This window comes from Osmerus eperlanus, chromosome 2 (assembly GCF_963692335.1).
Source record: "Osmerus eperlanus chromosome 2, fOsmEpe2.1, whole genome shotgun sequence".
In the NCBI taxonomy this organism is placed as follows: Eukaryota; Metazoa; Chordata; class Actinopteri; order Osmeriformes; family Osmeridae; genus Osmerus; species Osmerus eperlanus.
Window position 1 is genome coordinate 23144501 of NC_085019.1, and position 15988 is coordinate 23160488.

At 52.2% G+C, this 15988-nt stretch overlaps 1 protein-coding gene across 1 annotated transcript; it reads right to left on the bottom strand.

Annotated features, from left to right (window-relative positions):
• Nucleotides 1-1464: 1464 nt before the first annotated feature.
• LOC134015451 (MBT domain-containing protein 1-like) lies at nucleotides 1465-14855 on the bottom strand. The gene is made up of 17 exons (XM_062454982.1): nucleotides 14703-14855; nucleotides 13585-13789; nucleotides 13176-13309; nucleotides 12838-12952; nucleotides 12477-12559; nucleotides 11548-11665; nucleotides 11215-11349; nucleotides 10685-10773; nucleotides 10122-10356; nucleotides 9951-10006; nucleotides 9523-9627; nucleotides 9089-9236; nucleotides 8639-8721; nucleotides 7156-7390; nucleotides 6506-6577; nucleotides 2271-2471; nucleotides 1465-1628 (listed from the first exon to the last, which is right to left on the bottom strand). Exons 1-17 carry the CDS (start codon nucleotides 14721-14723, stop codon nucleotides 1507-1509), a joined length of 2157 nt encoding a protein of 718 aa, XP_062310966.1. The 5' UTR covers nucleotides 14724-14855; the 3' UTR covers nucleotides 1465-1506.
• Nucleotides 14856-15988: the final 1133 nt, after the last annotated feature.

The following is a 15988-nucleotide window of genomic DNA, read 5'->3' on the forward strand; positions in this document are numbered from 1 at the left end:
ATACTGTTATTCACTATTTCATATCTGGCAGTTCCTTACAGCCTTAAAACCATCGCTCTATAAACGTGCACTTGCCCTACAGCACACTTTAGACCACTTCTTACAGAGGAAGATCAAACATTAGCGACAGTTATAAGTCTATAGGTGTCAACGTAAGGATGTTGTGTTGATGATGTCGGCAGTGATGATACATGGATCATACAGACATGTTGGCTCAGCTGAATACTTCTGTAAATATTCATATGGCTCTCTATCATGACATCTTCTCTGTAGTTATGCTATAGGCTTAATATAACATTCAACTAGATAAAAGAAGACCTTTCATACTGATGTGATCTACATTTGCATAAGAATGTTAGACCCACTGAGCCTCGATAAACCTCCATAACAGAGACTCTTATCTCCAGTTAAACTGTCGAGTGAATATATAAAGAAGGGGTCTCCAGCCCTGCTCCTGAAGGGCTGCCTGGCTGGAGGTCTCCAGCCCTGCTCCTGAAGAGCTGCCTGGCTGTAGGATTACCCTGCAACACTAATCTAGCACACCCGAGTCTGGTAATGAGCTGGTTGATCAGGTTCAAATAAGTGGGGTTGGGGGCAAGACCGGCAGAACAGGCAGGTAGCTCTCCAGGAACAGGGTTGGAAGCAAGCGAGATGACTCCACTTCCAAGGCCCCAGGGACACCCACAGGTGACCCTGATGTCGACCTGTCAGTTAGTACTGACCCTAAACACAAGGATCGAACACGAGTGACCTCAAGCTGCTTTGACGTAGTCCAGTGTAGACCTTCTAGGAAGGCTGGCAGAGGGGGAGTCCTGCTCCAGGTCTGTGATTGGTGAAGAATGTCTACCAGTAATGCTCAGTCCCAAGTTCATCAAACGTTAATACACAATACACACCCTGTTTTAGGAACAGCTGATTACTGAATACTCACAGTATACCCATATAGATTATCCTAGTCGTCAAAGTAACAAGTACAAGAGATGCACAAAAGATCTCAGCTTTGAAAAAATCCTACAAAAAAAAAGAAGAAAGAAAATCCATCGTTTTCTTTCGTTGCTTGCCATACAAAATGAAGCCAAACCGAGAGAACACTATTGTCATAAAGGGCAAGAGAGCATCTCGCTGTGTCTCTGCTGGTCTGTGGACTCCTGCTGGACCTGACCCCGTCTGGCATCGCTGCCAGCCGTGGACGACCCTACACCCGGCAGTGTTCGTGTGTTTGTGGAAGACCTGGGGCCGGACAACATCTCAAACTCTTCCTGACACTCCAGGTGCACCTGATTGACATCGACTGGTTCCGTTGCACCGAGAAGAGCATCTAGAAAAAACCCGCTCCCCACTTTCCCTGGCTGCTGCAGCCACCCAGCTAAGCTAACCCAGTCGGAGAGGGCTGGAGGATGTTTGAGATAGATTGCCGCCCCCTCCCCCCCTTCCCAGGTGCGAGCGTGGGGGATGTCCGCCCCCTCCCCCCCTTCCCAGGTGCGAGCGTGGGGGATGTCCGCTCCCTCAGGGTTCCTGCTTCAGGTAGAAACTTCCAGAGCCGTTGGTCTCCAGGTCGGACACGCCCACCTGCGGGCAGGCAAAGTCGTCCCCCTCGACTGGCTCCTCCTTCATCTGCAACTCCGCCCCTGGGAGAGAGAGATATACAGAGAGAAAGATAGATATACAGAGAGATATAAAGAGAGATATACAGAGAGAGATATATATATAGAGATATATAGAGAGAGATATATATATAGAGATATATAGAGAGAGATATAGATATAGAGATATAAAGAGAGATATGTATATAGAGAGATATTTAGAGAGATAGAGATATATATAGAGAGATAAAGATATATATATATATATATATATATATATATAGAGAGAGATATAAAGAGATATACAGAGAGAGATAGAGAGATATATATATAGAGAGAGATAGAGAGAGATATATATAGAGAGAGATAGAGATAGATATAGAGAGATATAAAGAGAGATATGTATATAGAGAGATATAGAGAGATATATATATATATAGAGAGAGAAATATAGAGAGATAGAGAGATATATAGAGAGATATATATAGAGAGATATAAAGATATATATATATATATAGATATATATAGAGAGATATATAGAGATATATAAAGAGAGATAAAGAGATATAGAGAGAGATATATAGAGAGATATATATAGAGAGAGAAGCAGTTGACTCTGTGTTGCTGTGCTTGAGACAGGGTTGAGGATCTTGTGTGTCCTTGTCGTTCCAGCGGGTGGATGTTTACCGTGAGCTCCATCAGGGCTGCGGGCCGGCCCTGCCGAGGCGGGCGGGGCTGTCCCCGTCCCCGCGGCGGATGCAGGCGTGGGGGGGGACGGGTAATCGGGCGGGGTCATGTTCTCATCCCCTGACAGGTTCCTGGGGGGGCCCCCTGTCAGCACCACACCGGAGAGACTGACTGGTCTCTTGCAGATAGGAAGCTTGCGCTCTAGGAGAAACCCACAGCACAAATATACATTATAAATGTACTGTACAATAAAACATTATTATTATTATTCTAGATTTTTTCGTTAGGGTCACGACCCATTCATTTCTTATCTGATGAACGTCGTTAAACTGAATTGATGTCTTAAGTATGACATCTATCATAATTATGGCAATGGCAATAACTGTACATGTTTGTACATCCAATGACTGTGTTTCTGTGAGGATTCCGTTTTGATCTACAGTCCCAAACAAACAGCTTATTTGATCTAGAATTGGCAGGAGGTCCACGCTTGCTTTCAGAGCTGTGCTTTGGTGTGAAAAGGGAAGCTTGCATGTGAAGAGGACCGCTCTGTTCACAGAGAGAGGGGTGGAGGAGCAGAGGAGAGAGAGGGGTGGAGGAGCAGAGGAGAGAGAGGGGTGGAGGAGCAGAGGGGAGAGAGAGGGGTGGAGGGACAGAGGGGAGAGAGAGGGGTGGAGGGACAGAGGAGAGAGAGGGGTGGAGGGACAGAGGAGAGAGAGAGGTGGAGGAGCAGAGGGGAGAGAGAGGGGTGGAGGGACAGAGGGGAGAGAGAGGGGTGGAGGGACAGAGGAGAGAGAGAGGTGGAGGAGCAGAGGAGAGAGAGGGGTGGAGGAGCAGAGGGGAGAGAGAGGGGTGGAGGGACAGAGGGGAGAGAGAGGGGTGGAGGGACAGAGGGGAGAGAGAGGGGTGGAGGGACAGAGGAGAGAGAGGGGTGGAGGAGCAGAGGAGAGAGAGGGGTGGAGGGACAGAGGGGAGAGAGGGGTGGAGGGCCAGAGGAGAGAGAGAGGGGTGGAGGGACAGAGGAGAGAGAGAGGTGGAGGAGCAGAGGGGAGAGAGGGGTGGAGGAGCAGAGGGGAGAGAGGGGTGGAGGGACAGAGGAGAGAGAGGGGTGGAGGAGCAGAGGGGAGAGAGAGGGGTGGAGGGACAGAGGAGAGAGAGGGGTGGAGGGACAGAGGGGAGAGAGGGGTGGAGGAGCAGAGGAGAGAGAGGGGTGGAGGAGCAGAGGGGAGAGAGGGGTGGAGGAGCAGAGGGGAGAGAGGGGTGGAGGGACAGAGGAGAGAGAGAGGGGTGGAGGGACAGAGGGGAGAGAGAGGGGTGGAGGAGCAGAGGAGAGAGAGGGGTGGAGGAGCAGAGGGGAGAGAGGGGTGGAGGGACAGAGGAGAGAGAGAGGGGTGGAGGGACAGAGGGGAGAGAGAGGGGTGGAGGAGCAGAGGAGAGAGAGGGGTGGAGGGACAGATGAGAGAGAGAGGGGTGGAGGGACAGAGGAGAGAGAGGGGGGTGGAGGGACAGAGGAGAGAGAGGGGTGGAGGGACAGAGGGGAGAGAGGGGTGGAGGAGCAGAGGAGAGAGAGGGGTGGAGGAGCAGAGGAGAGAGAGGGGTGGAGGAGCAGAGGGGAGAGAGGGGTGGAGGGACAGAGGAGAGAGAGGGGTGGAGGGACAGAGGAGAGAGAGGGGGGTGGAGGAGCAGAGGAGAGAGAGGGGTGGAGGGACAGATGAGAGAGAGGGGTGGAGGGACAGAGGGGAGAGAGGGGTGGAGGAGCAGAGGGGAGAGAGGGGTGGAGGAGCAGAGGGGAGAGAGGGGTGGAGGGACAGAGGGGAGAGAGAGGGGTGGAGGGACAGAGGAGAGAGAGGGGGGTGGAGGAGCAGAGGAGAGAGAGGGGTGGAGGGACAGATGAGAGAGAGGGGTGGAGGGACAGAGGGGAGAGAGAGGGGTGGAGGAGCAGAGGAGAGAGAGGGGTGGAGGGACAGAGGGGAGAGAGGGGTGGAGGAGCAGAGGGGAGAGAGGGGTGGAGGGACAGAGGAGAGAGAGAGGGGTGGAGGAGCAGAGGAGAGAGAGGGGTGGAGGGACAGATGAGAGAGAGAGGGGTGGAGGGACAGAGGAGAGAGAGGGGGGTGGAGGGACAGAGGAGAGAGAGGGGTGGAGGGACAGAGGGGAGAGAGGGGTGGAGGAGCAGAGGAGAGAGAGGGGTGGAGGAGCAGAGGAGAGAGAGGGGTGGAGGAGCAGAGGGGAGAGAGGGGTGGAGGAGCAGAGGGGAGAGAGGGGTGGAGGGACAGAGGGGAGAGAGAGGGGTGGAGGGACAGAGGGGAGAGAGGGGGGTGGAGGGACAGAGGGGAGAGAGAGGGGTAGAGGGACAGAGGGGAGAGAGGGGTGGAGGAGCAGAGGAGAGAGAGGGGTGGAGGAGCAGAGGGGAGAGAGAGGGGTGGAGGGACAGAGGGGAGAGAGAGGGGTGGAGGGACAGAGGGGAGAGAGAGGGGTGGAGGGACAGAGGAGAGAGAGGGGTGGAGGAGCAGAGGAGAGAGAGGGGTGGAGGGACAGAGGGGAGAGAGGGGTGGAGGGCCAGAGGAGAGAGAGAGGGGTGGAGGGACAGAGGAGAGAGAGAGGTGGAGGAGCAGAGGGGAGAGAGGGGTGGAGGAGCAGAGGGGAGAGAGGGGTGGAGGGACAGAGGAGAGAGAGGGGTGGAGGAGCAGAGGGGAGAGAAAGGGGTGGAGGGACAGAGGAGAGAGAGGGGTGGAGGGACAGAGGGGAGAGAGGGGTGGAGGAGCAGAGGAGAGAGAGGGGTGGAGGAGCAGAGGGGAGAGAGGGGTGGAGGAGCAGAGGGGAGAGAGGGGTGGAGGGACAGAGGAGAGAGAGAGGGGTGGAGGGACAGAGGGGAGAGAGAGGGGTGGAGGAGCAGAGGAGAGAGAGGGGTGGAGGAGCAGAGGGGAGAGAGGGGTGGAGGGACAGAGGAGAGAGAGAGGGGTGGAGGGACAGAGGGGAGAGAGAGGGGTGGAGGAGCAGAGGAGAGAGAGGGGTGGAGGGACAGATGAGAGAGAGAGGGGTGGAGGGACAGAGGAGAGAGAGGGGGGTGGAGGGACAGAGGAGAGAGAGGGGTGGAGGGACAGAGGGGAGAGAGGGGTGGAGGAGCAGAGGAGAGAGAGGGGTGGAGGAGCAGAGGAGAGAGAGGGGTGGAGGAGCAGAGGGGAGAGAGGGGTGGAGGGACAGAGGAGAGAGAGGGGTGGAGGGACAGAGGAGAGAGAGGGGGGTGGAGGAGCAGAGGAGAGAGAGGGGTGGAGGGACAGATGAGAGAGAGGGGTGGAGGGACAGAGGGGAGAGAGGGGTGGAGGAGCAGAGGGGAGAGAGGGGTGGAGGAGCAGAGGGGAGAGAGGGGTGGAGGGACAGAGGGGAGAGAGAGGGGTGGAGGGACAGAGGAGAGAGAGGGGGGTGGAGGAGCAGAGGAGAGAGAGGGGTGGAGGGACAGATGAGAGAGAGGGGTGGAGGGACAGAGGGGAGAGAGAGGGGTGGAGGAGCAGAGGAGAGAGAGGGGTGGAGGGACAGAGGGGAGAGAGGGGTGGAGGAGCAGAGGGGAGAGAGGGGTGGAGGGACAGAGGAGAGAGAGAGGGGTGGAGGAGCAGAGGAGAGAGAGGGGTGGAGGGACAGAGGAGAGAGAGAGGGGTGGAGGGACAGAGGAGAGAGAGGGGGGTGGAGGGACAGAGGAGAGAGAGGGGTGGAGGGACAGAGGGGAGAGAGGGGTGGAGGAGCAGAGGAGAGAGAGGGGTGGAGGAGCAGAGGAGAGAGAGGGGTGGAGGAGCAGAGGGGAGAGAGGGGTGGAGGAGCAGAGGGGAGAGAGGGGTGGAGGGACAGAGGGGAGAGAGAGGGGTGGAGGGACAGAGGGGAGAGAGGGGGGTGGAGGGACAGAGGGGAGAGAGAGGGGTGGAGGGACAGAGGGGAGAGAGGGGTGGAGGGACAGAGGGGTGGCAGAGGGCAGTAAAGAAGTGGTAGGCTTAGGAGAGGTAGTGTGTGGGGGGAGAGAGAAGTGATGACAGGGGACAGAAGGGGAGACATAGAGGACATGGCAATGCATACTGGAAAAAGGGATGAGGGTGTTAGAAGGGGAGAGAGAGAGAGAACAGGAATCGGGTTGAGGGGGAGCAGGAAAGCAAGAGAGAAAGGTAGAGAGAGGTAGAGAAAGAGACAGCGAGAGAGACAGAGAGAGGAGGGGGCTGAGGCAGGGGTGGGATGAGCGAGGGATGACCCACTTCTCTTCTGGCCTTTGTACTGCTGAGATTTCTTCCTCTGCTTGGCCACACTGGCAGGCAGCTCCCTGGAGGCTGGAACACACACACACACACACACACACACACACACATACACACACACACACACATATAAACAGTCCAATCATTTATCTACCATGCCACATAATCAACTCATTCACCAAAATCCCATTATATGAACTGTTTACAAATCAAAGGAGAATGAGCTTTCTGAAAACAAGAACAATGCAATCCCTCACTGCACTGGATCAAGCCTCCCAGACATGAAAACACAAACAGCCACAGACTCAGCTCTCTCCAGAAGAGTCCGAACAATCTCACTGTTCATGGCTGCATTCAGAAGCTGTGTGGCATTTTGACAAGCCCTTTGGTGTGCTGTACCTGATTTATGTGTGTGTGTTTGCGTGTGTGTACAGTATACACGTATGTGTGTGTGCATGTTTGTGTGTGTGTGTATCTAAATATATGTGTGTGTGTGTTGGTGTGTGTATATAACTATATATATGTGTGTGTATGTATACACACACACATATATATAGACACACACTGAATGGGAAAATGTGTCCAAACTTTTGACTGGTACTGTATGTGTGTATATATATATATACACACGTGTGTGTGTGTGTACTGACCCTGCACGGCGGGGGGCTGCAGCTGGTACCCGGTCAGCTGACACCAGCCCACAGGGTAGAGGTCAGGTGACTCGCAGTCCACCCACTGGTCGTACTCGTCCTCCCAGCCGTCAAAGTGGATCCGCAGCAGGCGGTGGACGATGCGCGTCACCGTGGCGACGCACACCAGGCGGGGCTCCATCAGGTCGACGGCCTCCAGCTTCATGCCCACGCGGAAGCCGTGGTTGGGAACCTCCTTGGGGGTCACAGCAGGGGGTACTCAGTCTCTGTGGCCTCCCCCACGCCTCCCGCACGCCTCCCCCACGCCTCCCGCACGCCTCCTGCACGCCTCCCGCACGCCTCCCCCACGCCTCCCCCACGCCTCCCCCAGGCCTCCTGCACGCCTCCGCCACGCCTCCTGCACGCCTCCCCCACGCCTCCTACCTACAACTTCTGGGTTGTGTTGTGTGACAAGTGTGGTCGAGAAAGATCTTTTTGTTTGTTTTATTATTATTATTAGTTTATCGTCGTGGCTCGCAGAGGAGGATACCAGCTGTGGCAGCTGCCGACTCAGCAAAACAGACTTTCCACCCCGATCTCCCCATGTAAAAATATAATACTTTTGACTTTATAGTACACTTCAATCAATAATATTAATGTTATTATTATCTGCATTATATAAACTACGTTATAGTAATTTACGGTGGCATTGGGTCACATGGTCCCTCCACGCCGCCATGTAACCCTAAACTACCTCCCCCCCCCCACATGTCTACATGTGCCCCTGGTGAGCTTACGGCGTGTTTAAATCAAACCTTCTTCGATTCAACGCGCTACGATTGACTAGGACATCCTGGTCACATGACGTGGCGAAATGGCCGAAGAAGCCTCTTTAATCCAAATCTCAGAAAACTAGCCATTACCCGCGTATACTCTGAATAATGCAACGAAAGACTATGAAATCGATCATTACAATTAATATATAACATGACTAGAACTTGTTCAGGAACTAAGTGAGTCAGCAGTGATGGGCCCTGCAGGCCTGGCTAGCCGAGCAGGAGCAGGGATGAGCCCTGCAGGCCTGACTAGCCGAGCAGGAGCAGGGATGAGCCATTCAGGCCTAACTAGCCGAGCAGGAGCAGGGATGAGCCATTCAGGCCTAACTAGTCGAGCAGGAGCAGGGATGAGCCCTGCAGGCCTGACTAGCCGAGCAGGAGCAGGGATGAGCCATTCAGGCCTAACTAGCCGAGCAGGAGCAGGGATGAGCCCTGCAGGCCTAACTAGCCGAGCAGGAGCAGGGATGAGCCATTCAGGCCTAACTAGCCGAGCAGGAGCAGGGATGAGCCCTGCAGGCCTGGCTAGTCGAATGGGAGCAGGGATGAGCCCGGCAGGCCTGGCTAGTCGAATGGGAGCAGGGATGAGCCCGGCAGGCCTGGCTAGTCGAATGGGAGCAGGGATGAGCCCGGCAGGCCTGGCTAGTCGAGCAGGAGCAGAACAAGGTTACCTTGTTAAAGAGGTGAACTGGTGCTGCCGCAGAGCCTGTGTCCCTGAGGTAGTCAAACCATCTGAATGGGAGGTTTGTGTATCCTGCAGAGGAGAAAAGCTCTCACTTAGACTACAAGCACTGCACTGACCCCCTTCCTCCCTCCCCCCTCCCCTCCCCTGCACGCAAACAGCTATTCAGACGGTCATTTTAAAAGTTGTTGTTAAACCACCTCCCACAGATTAAAAACACACTTTAAAAGTAGTGTGATGGAAGACACCAGGAGATGTCACAGTGTGCAGTGTAAAAGTGGTGCGGTTGAACAGCGTGGATGTTGGCTGTAGGTTTGGAGAGGCTAAGCAAGCATGAGGAAACTCGTCTGGAGGGTGAGATAAGGAGGAGAAGTGATATTTCCTGACCACAGGGCTTGCTGGAACGAAACATACAGATGGAGCCTGGTCTTGGTCGTACCTCGAGGTGGGGTGAGCTCGATGATGTTGATTTCGCAGAACCCGGCAGGGAAGATCGAGGGAGAGGTAGAGTGATAGCAGAAACAGTCAGATCCATCCGCCGCCTCCGAACCGTCAATGCCGATCATGAGGTATCCATCCGCCAGGACCTAGATTCAGGGACAGGAACAAGACAGTTCGGGAAGGGCTTGGAAGTCAAATGAACATCAGCCTTCAAGAGTCTCAAAAGAACCGAAGGCTCTGTAATCCTCTCACAGATCCATCTAGAGGGGAACACTCTTCAACACACCTTCAAATAAATATTTGGGGATATTTCATGCTTTATTTGTGTGACAGGAAAGGCAGAAATAGAGAGGAAGAAGGACACTGCAATTTACCCAGGCTGGATTTGAACCGGGGCCGCTGCAGTAAGACCTCAGCGACCAGAAGACTCACCTTCCTGACGGTGGCCACGCAGATGGCCGACAGGTTGAGCGGGTCGATGGCTTCTAGCTTCATCCCGTCTTTAAACCAGTCCCCACTCTGGTCCACGTCCTTCACCTGCGGACAAGCACACCTCCCGTCAGGTTCTGGATCAGGACCGACACTTCAGCCGTCAACAGTCGTCCTGATCGACTCCTGTGAGGCCCAGCGAGCCAACGCGTCTTTCTCTGACAGATATACCTTTGGAGGCATTTCTGCCGTCATTATTTTATGATAGCAACAGTGTGCTTTGGAGAGGACAGGAAATGCGGGGGGAGAGAGAGGGGATGACATGCGGGAATGGGCCCCGGACCGGATTCGAACCCACGCACGCCGCAAGGCCTCAGCCGACGCGGCGTGCGCGCGTTAGCCCGGTGAGCCACAGGGGCGTCCGAACGTACCTTAGCGAAGAGCCGCCCAGGAGCGTCCACTTGACCTTCAAGCTTCTTCGACACATCTGGGGGGAAAAAGACGACAGGTCACAAAAGCTATGCTTATTACCCCTCGTGTTTCCCCCCACAAGGGAGCCATGTGTCGATGGACTGACTAGCCAACTGCGGAGGCCGGCTGACCGGATCGTTTGAAGCGGTGGCCGATGCTGCGTGACCAGCCGATGCTGTGGATGAGCGGGCTGTACATGTGGCACCAGAAGTCGTCGGTGCCGTCGGAGCACTCCTCGTAGACCAGCTTGAGGCGTCCGCCGATCACCTGCTCCACCAGGGCCACGCGCGTCCGGCACAGGTGGGCTTTGTCCACCACCTCCACGCGCATCAGCTTCTGGAAGGGGAACTGCATGCTCTCCTGAACCTGCGCAGGCACAAGAAGTTAGAGAGCAGAGACGGGATGTCAGAGGGCAGACACAGGAAGTTAGAGAATGCCTGTCAGGCAGAGACAGGAAGTTAGCCCATCAGAGACAGGAAGTATCGAGTATACCCGTCGGTGTACCAATGCATCACTGAACTGGACACGCACGCCTACATTATGGTACCATGCTGTGACAGTAAGTGTCCCAATCCGAATGACAAGAGTCTGAATTCATCAAAAGAAAAGTCCCTCACAAGAAGGTATTCTTCCATCAACAATGACGTCTGTCTGTGACGTTCTGTAAGTGGTGGATTATACATCTGTGGCTCACCTTAGTGGAGAAATCAGGAGGCAGGGTCTTCGACCCTGTGAGACGTTTTACCAGGAAGGATTTCCAGTTGGTGCACTTGTGCTGCACGGCTGCAGAGAGAGACAGAGAGAGAGAGACAGAGAGATAGAAAGAGAGACAGAGAGAGACAGGGAGAGACAGAGAGAGAGAGAGAGAGAGATAGAAAGAGACAGGGAGAGACAGAGAGAGACGGGGAGAGAGAGAGACAGAGAGAGACAGAGAGAAAGATAGAAAGAGACAGGGAGAGACAGAGAGAGACGGAGAGAGAGAGAGAGACAGGGAGAGACAGAGAGAGACAGAGAGAGAGAGAGAGAGAGAGAGAGAGAGAGAGAGAGAGAGAGAGAGATAGAAAGAGACAGGGAGAGACAGAGAGAGACGGGGAGAGAGAGAGAGAGAGACAGAGAGAGAGTGAGAAACATAAAGAGACAGAGAAGATGACTGGACTGTGAAGACAGCCGGACTTGAAGGCAGCACCAGGAGAGAGGATGTGGTAGAGAGGACGTCCCTCTTACATGTGGGTGGAACGAGGGGCTTCCCTCCCGCAGCACACCAGCCCACAGGGTGGATGTCCGGGACACACAGGTTACACCAGAAGTCCCGGCTGGAGTCGCTGTCGAAGCCCTCGTACCGCAGCAGAGCCTTGAAGCCTGCGTGTGAACACACACGCAGACACACACGCAAAAACACACACAAGCACAGACAGACACACATCATTTTGGGGGATTCTAACAGGAATTGTATCGATGACTATTTATTTGTAAATTATTCATTTCGTTATTAAAACACGCTGAGCAGTAGTATTTCCAGTTGACTTTTTAAGTGGATGTTTTTCAGTCTCTGCTCACCTGCTAGTTTGATGATGCCCGCGATCCAGTAGACCTTCATGGGCAGGCCGCTGTCTGTGTTTGGCACCTCCACCCTCACGCCTTCACAGATATCACCCCACGACGTCCCCATGGGCACCTGGGGCAGACAGGCAACACAGGCACAATCACACGCAGCACAAGCAGCACGGTCACCTTCTCCGCAGCCACTTCCTGTGGCACAGGAAGTCAGGTGTTTTGACATCTGCGAGGGCTGTCTCACGCCCGTGATGCCGGCTGTGTCCCGGGCGGGTCTGTGTGGAGTTTGCATGTTCTCCACGTGAACACACGTGTTCCCTAGCAACATGTAGAACCGATACAGCAGCTCTCCTGTGCTAGGGAGTGTGCTGTGAACTACAGGTCAGGATCCCCGTTAAAAGTAATAAGAGTAGGTAAAAAGGTCTGCTAAATTACTGAATGTAAATAGTGAAAGGAAAGCCAGCAGAGGTGGGCCGGATGTGTCTTAAGTACGGGTACTTAAGAAAGATTTGTTGGATCAGATGTCAGTTTATTTCCTCCAGGAACACTATGACACTTACTGAGGGACTCGCTGCACTTGTTGGTTAGTTCTAACTGATTTAACTGCTTGTACGAATAAATACCATTCTGATTCTGATTGTACTCGCTGTGAATTATATGATTGTTGCTTGCTTTCCTCCAGGTACACTCTAGCACTTTCGAGGATCATGTTGTTTAATTGAAATGTGTTTAACTACATGCTCTCCTGGTTCCACCCGTTGGCACTTATTTGCTTTTCACAATGTATGCGTCATGTTTTGGCTACCCGCAATGTTTTGGGGCTATCTCGTTGTTTATGATCATTGACCTGTGCACTTTTTGCAAAGCTCTCTCTTGTAAGTCGCTTTGGATAAAAGCGTCTGCTAAATGACTAAATGTAAATGTCTGCTTACGTGTTTGAAACAGCTGACAGGAGCCCCGGCCATCTCCCCGCTGCCGATGTAGCGCCCCCAGTCGAAGGCCTCCACAGGAACCACTGCACCCAGCACACAGCAGCCAGCGTGAGGGGAACACAGTTCAACTCAGGGCCATCTGCCCAGCATCCACACACAGCACACTTCAAACCCCACCGCGGGTCTGTTTTTTTTTTACCACCGGGTCTAGCTTAGGTTTCTGGACTGGGAATGACTTTCAAATGAGGTCAAGGTCCTCCAGGGAAGAGGGCTCCTGATCTGGCGGTTGGGCTTGTTCTGGTTTTATGTGACAGAGCCGTGCTTTATGTGCTGTTTGGCCCAGCTTGTGCGTGGAACCCACCTGTCTTAGTCTTCACCTGGTTCTGCTGGTTAGCTTGGTACTGGGCGTAGGCTGCTAGTTTAGCCATGAGAGGCTGCTTCTGGAGCACCTTGGCCTTTTTTGTGGGCGGTTTCCCCTAAAAGCAAACAAACAAAACAGAAGGAAGCGACACAAATCACCTCCTGTACCCGGAAGAACGTTCTGAATCGGTTCGAATTTGGAATGTTTTATCTGGAGGTCTTTGGCTGAGTTCATGCGAAAGCACTGTTGTTTGACGTCACCTTCGTTTCACCTTGCACCCATTCGGGACTGGTGCTGTGGCCAGGAGACTTCTCCTGCCGGGGTGAGGGAGCTGTTACCTGGAGACGAGCCAGTATGCTGGCTTTCTTCGAGTTGGACGAGTAGCTCCTGGAACACGACACGCTGCAGAAGCGCTTGGTTTTGGAGTAGAAGGCGTCCCTGACACCAACCATCCCACACATCTCACACGTGGCTGCGGGGGAACAAACGACATCCTTCTAAGCAGGCGGCTCAATCAAGAGCAACTAGTTTATAACTCGGACATGTTAGAATACAAGCCATTTCATTTTGTTTGAATACATTTGTATAGCTTCGGGCTATGTTTCTGTTGACCAAACAATAACTAACATAGCCACTCACAAGTAACCATTACTATTATTATCCATATTGATTCACAGCACACTACTCTAGGTCTATTGCACCGCTGTAGAAAACAGAGGAAAGATCCGGGTCCCTGGCAGGACTGACCCATGCCAGCTTTGCCGTCTGGGTAGGTGTAGACCTGGCCGTTGGTCTTGATGATGGGCAGGCCGGCGGGGAGCGAAGGCCCCACCTCCTCATCGCTCTCCTCGGAGCTGCTGCTGCTGCTGGACTCGTCGCTGCAGCTGTCGTAGCCATCGAACATCCCAAACGAGTCCCGCCTCCTCCGCTCCGAACGAGACGGTCGCTCAGCCTGAGGGGGGGAGAGGGGGAAGGGGGGAGAGGGTGGGAGATGTCCACTGTGACAACCATCGACAATAGACAAAAGTGCTATAAAGCAGATGTCAACCGCTCTCCTGAGAGACTTTCACTTATGGCTTGTCTACAGGGTGTGCTTCTAGCTGAGCGGTTTGGAAAAACACAATGTTTGCCGGCACTGCATAGCCCAAATCGCTTGTCCACTTTGATGACTTGTAGTGGATGCTATGTTACTTTGCTACAGAAAGTATCTCTCATCCTAGCGGGTGGATGCCAGAGTCACTGGGCAATGCAGACCCTGACCATCTGACATGGATACTGTGTTAGAGCTAACATGAAAATACCCTGCGTTGTAATATAGCAGAAATGTATACAATTAAAATATACAAAGTTAGGGAGATTTCCAGTTCAACAAGTGCAACAGCCAAATGAACTGTGGCTTTACAAAACAAGCCTGACAGCGGTACACGCCCCCTTTTGCCCAGCACTTCTGCATGACAATAAGCTGCACTGAGACTAGAAGCCCAAGACTACATGGATTTCGGCAAGACACTAAGAGAGCATCGGGAATCACTGCAGTGCGGTTTATTCAATATGACAGGCCTGCCTTGGTATTAGCTGGGTAGCTGCAGCTTGCACACTCAGTGATACTACAGGCTACAGAGGCAATGCAATGAATGTAATATTAGACGGCCAGTCCAGTGTGTTTAGCTAGCCTATGTTTATCGAAATCAAACATGCGGCTTACTTACTAGCTAACCAGCTAGGTAGCCGGCTAACTAGCTTGCTAAATATAACAGAAGCAACACTTGCTAGCTAGGAAGCACTGTCATTACAACCACAACAAAAGGAGTGAAATAGAATTACACAAGCGTTCCAGAAGCACACAACCCAAGCGCAGAGCTCACCAAATCTCTTGCGTTTTCCATCAGCCCTTCATGCAGAGCGTTTTCTATTTTCGCTAGACACAACACCGAGACAGAAAAGACAGAAGATTTAATGAAACCTAAAATGCAAAAAATAAACTCCAGTTGCTAGCTAGCATATCAACATAATTATCATATTTCAGTCGCGCAGGCGTGGTGTACACACGCTGACTCCTCATTGGTCAACGGGTTCTTCTTCGTGGGTCGACTTTACAGCCTCCAGGGCCAGACTAAAATGGGTACTTCAGAGCCATCTGCTGTAGGCTGCAATAGCGCTAAACCATCAACACGCTAGATGTACAGTGAACAGGTTTTATTCTGTTCGTCTCTCAGCTTGATACTTTCATGATGTTCCAGGAATGTGTCAGGTACAGGAAGAATAGGCTGTTTCGCACCTTGGTTAAGGGTTTGTTATTTGTAAAAATGACTAAATGTAAATGTGTAGAGTAGGCGAGACATGTTGACAAGAATACATGTTACAAATACATTATTACGGATGCATTGACTTAATCATATATTTTACATAGTTACCGAGGATTGTTGTTTCCAGATCATTGCCACTGAAAAATATACATTATATACAAATACGGTAAATACGGTATACACCTTTGTGATGTATCGCTTTGCGTCAGTAGTCAGTGTGATTCACCCTCCACAGTTGTACAATTCAAATCAAATTGAATTTTATTTGTATAGTACTTTTTTACAAGCAGTCACAGATGGCTTCACATATGCCAATAGAACTGCACCTAAACCCTGAAGGGCAATGAAGGCATGCATTTGAGCCATCGGTCCCCGTGATTCAAACTGGGCTCTGAGATGTGTGATCTCGCTTTCATCTCTGATACAGATCCCCTGAGACCATGGCCTGAACTGGTTGTTTGATTGCTTTGCTTAGAGACTGTCTATCTCCTTAACAATCCCAACAATCTTCCCCTTCTTTTTTTTCTTCTTTTTTAAGATGTATGCATTCTACTCAAAAGAACTAAGTGAATCTGCCACGAATTTAAAAAAAGCCCTTTGTTTGTAATGCAATTGGAAATCTGTCCTCAAGTCTTTTGATGTGTTATCAAATCTGTTCATATCTAGGTGAGCATCAGACTGCTACTACCAAAGTATCTGGTGCCTTCTCTGAACAGGCTGAAGCTTGTTTATTTTTCTTTCATAAGAAATACACATATTTAAATTGATCCCATGTTGTCTCTTTGAACAAACTTAAAGATTCCAATAAAGGATTTAAATTTAATTCATTTTAATTTAATTCAAGA